At 43.2% G+C, this 10,547-nt stretch overlaps 1 protein-coding gene across 1 annotated transcript; it reads left to right on the top strand.

Moving 5' to 3' along the window:
• The first annotated feature begins 2,881 nt into the window (after positions 1–2,881).
• LOC102740040 (glutathione S-transferase A4) lies at positions 2,882–10,547 on the top strand. Its single transcript, XM_031019105.2, has 4 exons — positions 2,882–3,008; positions 3,846–3,987; positions 5,636–5,767; positions 9,950–10,547. The coding sequence occupies exons 1-4, from the start codon at positions 2,905–2,907 to the stop codon at positions 10,070–10,072; spliced, it is 501 nt and encodes a 166-aa protein (XP_030874965.1). The 5' UTR covers positions 2,882–2,904; the 3' UTR covers positions 10,073–10,547.

Genomic DNA, 10,547 nt, shown 5'->3' with positions numbered 1-10,547 from the left:
TTGAGAGCGAGCACGAGAAGAGGGGAGACTCAGAGGGAGAGGCAGAGGAAGAGGGAGAAGCAGACTCCCCACTGAGCAGGGAGCCCGATGTGGGACTCGATCCCAGGACCCTGAGATCATGACCCGAGCCGAAGGCAGGCGCTTAACCGACTGAGCCACCCAGGTGCTCCCAAAACAAGTTTTCTGTAGGTTTGAGAGAGTCCCGGCCATCTCTGTTGCAGAGTGCCCCACATTCTGGCTATGCCTGATTTTCACCTTGCAGTTGGATCTGGGTTACAGTGTTACTGTGCCCTTCTTATTGGTCACAGCAGGAAGCACACGACGTCTCCATGTCCCCCAGTGGGGAGCTAAGTTTGATCACTTGGTTAGATAGATGGTGAGATCTCCAGACCTTCTCACCACAAAGCTATATTTTTCCTTTGTCATAATTCACTTGTGAGCTGAGACTTCAAGGTTGTTTGAATATTCTGTGTCTTATAACTCAGTGATTTCAGCATCCATTTTGATCCTTATCAGAATCAGTTATAGGTTACAAATTGGTAATATTCTAATTTTATCATTAGTTAGCACTAATTCTTCTGTAAAAAAGAGCTTTTTCTTCTACCTTTTTGAGTATCATCACTTAAGGACACCGGGATTTTTTTTTTGTTGGTGTGTGTGATGATCCCTAAGTGACATTACTCTTCTGATGCTTGAATTGTCCCAAATTTGGCTAGGGACTCATCTCAAGTAGGGTCCTCCATGCCTTTGCCTTGGCCATATCTCATTGGTCTTTGAGCTCTTCTTTGCTTTTGAATCTACTAGCATCAACCTTTTCTCCCAGGAGCCCTGGTTTCTTTTTAAACTTTTTTCTTTTTTTAATTTTATTTATTTATTTGAGAGAGAGAGAGAATGCACGTGCTAGAGAGAGCACAAGCAGGGGGAGGGGCAGAGGGAGAAGCAGGCTTCCTGCTGAGCAGGGAGCCTGATACGGGGCTCCATCCCAGGACCCTGAGATCATGACCTGAGCCGAAGGCAGATGCTTAACCAACTGAGCCACCCAGGTGCCCCAGCCCTGGTTTCTTATAGTAGGAAACCAAGATGTGGGTGCTAAGTGTTGTTCTTTCTCTCTGCTTCTGAGACAGTTTGACTTGATATTTTCAGTCCTGATCCTATAATGACTTATGCCTTCTTTGTGGGGGGGGGGGTATCTTTTTTTTCTTTTAATTTAGTTTGATGAAGAATTCTTAGAAACAAAAGAACAGTTACAGAAGTTGCAGGATGGTGAGTATGGAAATGAAATAACTGTTGGTAATATTGATTGTTTCCCCAGGTTTTGTTTTTTAAAGATTTATTTTTATTTTTAGAGAGCGTGTGTGTGCGTGCAAGTGAGATACAGCACGCTTTGTGAGATACATCAAAGCAGAAGGGAGGGGCAGAGGGAGAGAGAATCTCAAGCAGACTCCCCTCTAAGGACAGAGCCCAGTGCGGGGCTTTACCTCACGACCCTGAGATCAGGATCTGAGCCAAAATCCAGAGTCGGACACCCAACCGACTGAGCCCCCCAGGCGCCCCAAGAATGATTTTGTTTAAGAATTGGTCTTTATGTGGAAGGACAAAGATGCTGACACTGAACATTCAGGACAGTATCCTAAAACCCAGGGGGAGAAATGACTGAAATTGCAAGGAAATCACTTTTAGTCAGTAATTTCCTGAGCGCTAAAGGGAGTGAACCCTCAGGTGAACAGCCCTTCTCCATCCCTTTCTCCTCCTCCTGCCCGACTCTGACTTCTCCCTCCCTTCTTTTGTCCTCTCCTTCATCCCTTCCCTCTTCTTTATCTTCCCCACCTCGCTCCTTCCAAATTGTCTGAGGCACCCACCGGTGTCTGCTTGAAGTATGCAGACAGAGGTCCCCATTTACACTGGGGTGAACACCAGACAGAAATGAATTCAGTGAAAAGCCCCCCTTTAACTCCTGGTCAGCCCCTCTCCCTCCATTCCCAGGCTCCCTTACCCAGTGACTCTGTAAGTAGCCTCCCTCCCAGCCATCAGCAGCGTCTCTCGGCCCAACTGAAGGCTCCCCAGAGAGGGACCAGCTGCAGTGTCAGCCTTCATGCATGACACTGGCCTGATGTCACTAGGCTTGTGCGGAGTACTCATCTCCCCCAGGCCCTCCGGTAACCCCCATCCTTGAGTCCCTTGAGGGCTGGGCGAGCCTATATTTGCATCTCTGCATGTATAAACAACAAACCTCAATACTTGTCTTTGTTGAAGAAAGCAATGGGTTGCTTTTCGATCACTGACCTTGAACTTGGTCGTACGTGGTCTGTGGCTGTGGAAGAGCCAGTGAGTACACGAGTGTCAGTTGGTGACTTGGGTTTTATGCTCAGATTTTCTAAAGCAGTGCAATCTGTAGAACATTCTACAGTGGTGGAAACCTTCTGTTCTCAGCCCCATGTCGTAGCTGCTAGCCACGTGTGCCTACTCAGCACTTGAAATATGTCGAGCGTGCTTAAAGAATGGAATTCTACATTTTTCAGAATTTTGATTAAATTTAGGTTTCACTAGATACATGCAGCAGCTACTGATTGCTGTGTTGGCTAGGGCAGCCCTGCGGAAATATCTTCACTGCATTCTCTCCCGCCCCTTGCCATGGTGGGTAGGTATCTCCCCCTGGGGTGAAAATGAAAAAGGAAGGTTTAGAACAGTGCTGGTTTTCAGGCTTCTTTGATGGTTCAGTCTGCTCCCCTGAATGAAGTTGAGGGTATCTGTCATCAGGGAGCATCGCAGTGTTCCCAAGGCTCTGACCCCACGGTCCCTTTTCATTCGGTTGGGCATGTTTAGGGGCGCGAGGACAGGGAAGAGATCAGTTCTAACTCTGGGCCTTCATTCTCAGGAAATCACCTGCTGTTCCAACAAGTGCCAATGGTTGAAATTGACGGAATGAAGTTGGTGCAGACCCGAAGCATCCTCCACTACATAGCGGATAAGCACCACCTCTTTGGCAAGGACCTCAAGGAGAGAACCCTGTACTGTGGCCCTTTCAAGTGTTCTCGCTTGTCACTCACTGATACCTTAGCTGATTAGCAGTCTCCACAGCACGCCCCGTCTCCTTTGTGTCTCGTATCCTTAGTGTAAACAGGGAATAATCCGTACAGAGTCTTGGTAAGAGGATAGAGAATAACTGAGTTCAGATGCTGGATCTTCTCTCTGGGTCGTGATTGTTTCAGGTTTCAGCATCTTTAAATGCTTTGATACTGCTTTTTACCTTTCTCGCAAATTTATTATCATGAAGTATGAAGAACAGGAAGCTGCTACACCAATCAAGGTCAGGGATACTGTGCCTTGATTATAAATTCAATTATATTTTTGAACTCAAAGCCTGGTCCTTGTACCTCCTAAAATGCATGATATAGGGCGAGGTGCTGGGTTCCACAATTCCACTGAGGGTCCTGTACAGTATATGGATAGCACATACCTGATAGTGTCATCGGAGTCAATGAAATATTGGGTGTAGAGCTTTTTAGCACCATGGCCCTCGTACACACCAAGCATTCCATAAATGATCTCCGCTATTTTTATAAATGTGAAATCCACCCACACCAAGCGTGGGTACTGGAGTAAGGGTAGAGGATTAGGGGCCCGGGAGAGGGGGACGTCATGACTCTTGTGCTTTCTGATTTGTGACAGATTTTTCTGAATTACAATTAGAATTGACTTTGCATCTTTGCTCTTGGAGACAGGTATAGATAAATGCTTCTGGGCACTTCGGTAGCCAGAGCCTTAAGAGAAAAGCACTCTGAATTCTTAGTTGTGGAAGCCGATGAGTTCGGGGAAACTGAGGAAACTTCTTTTTTTGTTTTAAGGATTGACATGTACGTGGAGGGGACGCTAGATCTGCTGGAACTGATTATCATGCATCCTTTTCTAAAACCAGATGATCAACAAAAGGAAGTGGTTAACATGGCCCAGAAGGCTATAATTAGATACTTTCCTGTGTTTGAAAAGGTAGGTGGCAGAGAAGCCCATGAGCATAGCCTAACCAGACTACAAGGGAGCTGCCCCTAATGCCCCTCTCTGCTCAGGGCAATGTAACACCGAGCGCCATTGGACTAACCTTGCTGGATTCCTGAGAGCTGATGGTAGCTGTCAGCACAAAGCCAGGATGTCTTGAAGCCCCTCAGATGCTCCTTGGGCCATGTTATTCAGAAGGCTGGAAAAAATAATGGGTTTACCACATGGGCGTGTTACTGTCCTCATATTCACCACGAGCCCACCCTGTGTGAGATACAGCAAAGCAGAAACTACCTAATTCCTTCCTTCTTTCATCCCACAAACATTTGTGGAATGGCCGTTGTGTATCAGACATCCTACCTGATAGTTTGATATGATGAGAAGACCATTGTTGTTTTATTTCTCTTCCCTTTGCTCTTTTTGTTTCCTGTTTTGTTATTTTCCTCATCTTAATATATCTGCCTTTCTGAGCTTCAAACTCTTTTTCTTAGCTGAGAGGAATGGTTTTAAATGTTTCAGTTAAAAAAAGAAGAGAGTGTAAAAATAGGGAATTGGCAGATCTCCTCTGGCCATCTTTGTGGAATGAGATTTAAGAAGGAGAGGTATTTTCTGGGCTTTTCTGTCACTTGGTGTCATAGTCTCTTGCCCACAGGCACTTGGTGAATGTAAAATATGATAATGTAGAAATGTGGGTGTGATGAGGGAGAAACAGGTGCCTTAGTGAAGGGTCACTGCCGGTCCCTATGTTCCTGTGGCCCAGACTAAGTCAGGGCTCCTCCCAACACATCAGCTACAAACTGGTATCCCTTGGACACATAATGGAATGGAATCATAGACAGATTGAGTGACACGCCTAAGGTGGGGAGCCAGGATTAGACAGGCCTCTGACTACAATTCTGGATTCATTGTGCTCTCCTGCTCTGGCTTCAGTAGCTATTTGATGTTGTATGTAGAGCCCCTGTCAGACACCACATGCACATACAGACACACACACACACACACACACAGACACACTCGCTTGTGGGCATCCAACAGTTCGCTGCAAAGGAGTCTCCCCCCCCCTCCCGCTTCTACCACTGTTCCTTGCCTCTCCCCCATCATCATCTATCCCTATGAATCTCTGAACCTACATGCTCTCAAAATGGGGTTCAAGATGAGCCCTGATGCTTTTAGTTTTCTCTGTCTTGGAAGATATGAAAGGAAGCCTACTTTTTTAATAGTCATGTCTAGTTAATGACTACAAGTCTTGATGTTTGTAGAAACACAGAGCTGGCAAATGAGATGAGATTCCTTGAAGGGGACCTGTTGCTTACTTACATCACATCCCCCAGCCTCCTGAATTTGTTGCCCCTAACTCATTTCTATAGATACATTTATGGAATGGGGGTATCCTTTTAAAGCACTGGATGCTAAATCCAGAATTAATATTTTCTTCCCCTTTTCAGTGTTTCATTCTGATATAAAGCAGATATTTTACGGTAGTTCCATTTCTACACCCTTTGTGCGTTCTCTCTCTGATACAGGGAATCTCCTCTTACTTGGTATTATTTTTAAAATACTCAGATACTGCACTGATTCAACAGTTTCATCAGTCTCTCCATATAAATTATTGTAAGCAATGCAAAACATTTGTATCCTGTAGGTTTTAAGGGATCATGGGCAAAGGTTTCTCGTTGGTAACCAGCTGAGCCTTGCGGACGTGATTCTACTCCAAACCATTTTGGCTCTAGAAGAGAAAATCCCCAATATCCTGTCTGCATTTCCTCATCTCCAGGTAAATAAAACCACATTTTAGAACATTGGCCCAGAACTCATACACCTTCCTTCAGTGTCTGTTGATTGGTTGGCTGGGGGGGTGTGTATGTACATTTTTAGATTCTAGTTCATGAAATGAAGGTGCAGACTTAAAATGGTTTTTCTGAGGGGCGCCAGGGTGGCTCAGTCAGTTAAGTGTCTGCCTTTGGCTCAGGTCATGATCCCAGGGTCCTGGGATCGAGCCCTGCATCGGGCTCCCTGCTCAGCAGGAAGCCTGCTTCCCCCTCTGCCCCTCCCCCTGCTTGTGTTCCCTCTCTCGCTTTGTCTCTTTCTTGTCAAATAAAATCTTTTAAAAAAAAAGGTTTTTCTGGTCCCCAAATCTTTAGAGCTGAAAGATCATGTACCTGTGCAAGGAGTTTTAGCTTAGTTTTGTTCTGTAACTATGCTCTTGAAACAAACTCCATACAGTTTGCCAGTAAGGACTAGCAAGTCCCAGTCTTAGAAATAACGTGCTCTCAAATTGGAAACATCCCAGCCTGAGTTCTGAGAGCTAATAAGTGGCACCCAAAGAGTTCCCACCATTCCCTTTCCCAGAAATTCCAAGGAGAGACTTGCGTGTGGCCACTTATTCCTCGGTATTATTCTGCCAAAATTGATCATAGAACTTCAAAGCAGAAAAGGGCTTTATTTTTTTTTATTTTTTTAGAGATTTTATTTATTTGTCAGAGAGAGAGAGATAGCATGTACACACACAAGCAAGGGGAGCGGCAGGCAGAGGGGGAAGCAGACTCCCTCTGCTGAGCAGGGAGCCCGATTCGGGACTCCATCCCAGGACCTTGGGATCATGACTTGAGCCAAAGGCAGACGCTTAACTGACTGGCCAGGTGTCCCAGAAAGGAGCTTTAAACAACCAATCTCATCCAGCTCCTTCAGTATAGATATGAGGAAATAGAGCTGAGGGTAAAGAAGTCAGCAGCTGAGATGGCCTAGTTCGTGGGGGCCTCAGTTCTGTCTAGAACCATAGCCTTTCTCCCAGGCCAGTGGGCTTTCTTCTATATGGGGGATTGGGAAACTACAGCCTCCAGGGTCAGATCGGGCCCGCCACCTGTTTGTGTACAGCTCTTGAGCTAAGAATGGTTTTTACATTTATAAGTGTTTGAAAAAAATATCAAAAGAATAATACTTCATGACACATGAAATTCTATGAAGTTTGAATTTCACAAAGCCATGCTCATTCATGTGTGCATTGTCTACGGCTGCTTCTATGCTGCCACAGCTGAATTGAGTAGTTCTGATAGAGACCATACGACTTGCAAAACCTAAAATACTTACTCACTGGTCCTTTATAGGAAAAGGTTACCAATCCCCTATATAGCTCAAATGACTAAGTTATCAAAGAGAAATAGATCAGATCTCCAAAGTCTCCCAAGTACGTATGCTTTTTTTAGAAAAAAATAATTTTTCCAAGTCTAGCAAATACATTTTGATACACTAATGAGGACAACCACCACTATTTAAATACATGCCTCCAGAAATAAGAATCGACGTCTTCAACAAGGCAATAGCCATCATTATGTTGTTTAGCTATCTGTTCACTTCCTCTTGCAGACAAAGCACACGTTCTTTAATTTGACTTTAATACCAGTAGGTCCCTGAAATAGCCCAGGGACCTGCTGGTGTTTTCTATCCATGATGCTAACAACTTGTTTTTATACCCCAGACATAGGGGTGCCTGGGTAGCTCAGTTGGTTAAACATCTGCCTTCGGCTCAGGTTGTGATCTCAGAGTCCTGGGATCGAGCCCCTTGTCGGGCTTCCTGCTCAGTGGAGAGCCTACTTCTCCCTCTCCCTCTGCAGCAGCTCCCCCTGCTTGTGCCCTCTCTCTCTGTCAAATAAATAAATTAAAAAAAAAAAAAAAAAGCTTATACCCCAGGCACATCTGTGTAAATATATATATATATTTTTTTTTTTTTAACATGGGTGCAGTTTTTTTTTTTCCTATTGAAGTATAGTTGACACACAACACCCCATACCAGTTTCTTTTTTTTTTCTTTTTTTTTTTAAGATTTTATTTATTTATTTGACAGAGAGACACCGCGAGAGAGGGAACACAAGCAGGGGGAGTGGGAGAGGGAGAAGCAGACTCTCTGCTGAGCAGGGAGCCCGATGCGGGGCTCGATCCCAAGACCCTGGGATCATGACCTGAGCCGAAGGCAGATGCTTAACGACTGAGCCACCCAGGTGCCCCACCATGCCAGTTTCAACACAGTGACCCAACAGCTCCACACATCATGCTATGCCCACAAGTATAGCTACTACTTGTCACCATTCAACACTGTTCCAATGTAATTGACTATATTCCCTATGCTGTACCTTTTATTCCTGTGAGTTATTCATTCCACAACTAGAAGCCTGTACCTCCCACTCCACCCTTTTTGCCCATCCCCCCCACTCTCCTCCCCTCTGACAACCATCAGTTCTCTGTATTTATGTGTCTGTCTGTTTCTGTTTGCTTTTTAGATTCCATATATAAGTAAAATCATATACTTGTCTTTCTCTGACTTATCTCACTGAGTATAATACCCTCTAGGTGCATCCATGTTGTCACAAATGGCAAAATTTCATTCTTTTTTATGGCTGAGTAATGTTCCATTATATATATACCACATCTTCCTTATCCATTCATCTGTGGTTGGACGCCTAGGTTGCTTCCATAATTTGGCTATTGTAAATTAGACTACAGTAAACATAGAGGTGCATATGTCTTTTCAAATTAGTGTTTTCATTTTTGGGGGGTAAATACCCAGTGGTGGAATTACTGGATTGTATGGTATTTCTATTTTTAATTTTTTGAGGAACTTCCATACTGTTTTCCATAGTGGCTGCACCTAAATACAATTTTAATTAAAGGACTTCAGAATCTTTTTTTTTTTAAGATTTTATTTACTTATTAGAGAGAGAAAGAAAAAGAGAGCATGAGAGAGGGGAGAGTCAGAGGGAGAAGCAGACTCCCCACTGAGCAGGGAGCCCGATGCGGGACTCAATCCAGGGACTCCAGGATCATGACCTGAACTGAAGGCAGTTGCTTAACCAACTGAGCCTTCAGGCGCCCCAGGACTTCAGAATCTAACACCAGATCTGAGTTGAATTAAAGGGTCATTCCTACACTGATTAAAGAGTATAAAAAACAAGTCAGAAGTCACAAAAGTTTTATTATACATCACCTCAGGTAAATCTTGAAATAATAAATCCAATAGAAATAGCTTCTAAATATTGGTATAGTATTTGAAATTAGATGATACAAAGAGTTTGAATAAGTGATAAAAAGAGAAACTTGTCACTTACATAGCTTTGACATAACTATTAGCTTTTGTCAGTATTAATGGTACATGTATGTATGTTTGTGTATCTTTGTGTGCATGCTTAAGGCTGGTCTTTGTACATTATAGACATTTAATAGTAGCTTTTTTAATAAATGACCTCTTTGAAAAATTTTATTAGAACAACTATATTTGATGGATATACACTTCTTCATATGGTTGAAATTTTTTACTAGCTCAAATAGACTTTTCTTCTCAATTACTGAGAAATGTAAGATTTGACTCTGTGAATGGAAAATATGATTTCCATAAATATGGTTTACATAAATATCTGGTATCTGGTGTCTGAGCCCTAGGCCATTAAAAAATATAACTGGCCATGTCCCACACATAGCCAGAAAGAGGATTCATTTGCTAATAGGAGTAAAAAAGTCCAAGGAAGCTGAATTTTAAAAAGGAAATTGTACCATATGATGACCTTTTAAAGTACTTTTATTTAAATGGCTCATGCATTTTCTCTGAGTAGATAAGTATATTTAAGGTACTGATCTTTCCTTCCTTTTTTCTCTTAAGCAAGCATCATAATCCTAATCTAAGCATTTTTTTTATTTTTCTATCTCTGAAAAAAATTCACATGTTGGTCTGAACCATGAGGTTTGCGTGCATAAAACCTGGTCTAGATCCCAGCCATTGTGGACAGAGATCATAAACGGTCACACCAAGAGATCAGACCCCAAGCAGATGCTGGATTACATTTCTGGCTGGGTTCCCGTAACAAATACTTCTTGAACAAATTTTCAGGGGCCATTTTACACAACCGTATTTTCGTAGTTACCATTACCTTTGCTGTTAACCTCAGACTGTTGTGTTTTCCTTTTGCAGGAGTTCACAGTGAAAATAAGTAATATCCCAACAATTAAGAAATTCCTGGAACCTGGCAGCAAGAAGAAGCCTCCTCCGGATGACATCTACGTGAGAACCGTCTACAACATCTTTATGCCATAAAGCATCACATCCATCTGTGAGTGAGAGTTAGCCTCTAGAGCTTGCTGTGTCCACAGTCCATCTTAACTGATGCCCTGATCCCAGCTCTGTCATGGTGCTATGTAGAACTGTTCCTTAGGTGGGTCTTTCATGCCAAGATCTTTTCTAGAAACATTCACTGACCTTTTGGTTTGTCCAGTGAATAATTGTTAACGCAACTTTTTCCTGAAAGCCCTTTCAGAGAGACTGGCATTTCAGTTAGATCTGATGTGGTGACTCATTTCCTGACAACCAGGCTGGGCAGGACCTTGTGTTCTCCCTTGAGCTTCTTCCCCCCCCCTCCTTATCCCTTTCTAAAAGCCCTCTGGTCTCTTCCTAATTTTTGGTGTTTAATAACAACAGAATATCTAGTGAATAATTCCTCTCAGCTATAATAAATCTGTGGTGGTAATGAAAGCAGTCAATATTAGCCAAAATAAAGAATTTACAAATCATT

This window comes from Leptonychotes weddellii, chromosome 8 (assembly GCF_054177405.1).
Source record: "Leptonychotes weddellii isolate Sample4059 chromosome 8, ASM5417740v2, whole genome shotgun sequence".
Classification (NCBI taxonomy): Eukaryota; Metazoa; Chordata; class Mammalia; order Carnivora; family Phocidae; genus Leptonychotes; species Leptonychotes weddellii.
This window is presented reverse-complemented; position numbering and strand designations above follow the sequence as displayed.

Bases quoted from the DNA above. Each gene is read 5' to 3' on its own strand.
- LOC102740040 (XM_031019105.2), top strand. From the start codon at position 2,905: ATGGTTGAAATTGACGGAATGAAGTTGGTGCAGACCCGAAGCATCCTC. The intron at 3,009-3,845 runs GTACTGTGGCCC...TTTTGTTTTAAG, and splicing joins GACCTCAAGGAGAGAACCCT to GATTGACATGTACGTGGAGG. The intron at 3,988-5,635 runs GTAGGTGGCAGA...TGTATCCTGTAG, and splicing joins ACTTTCCTGTGTTTGAAAAG to GTTTTAAGGGATCATGGGCA.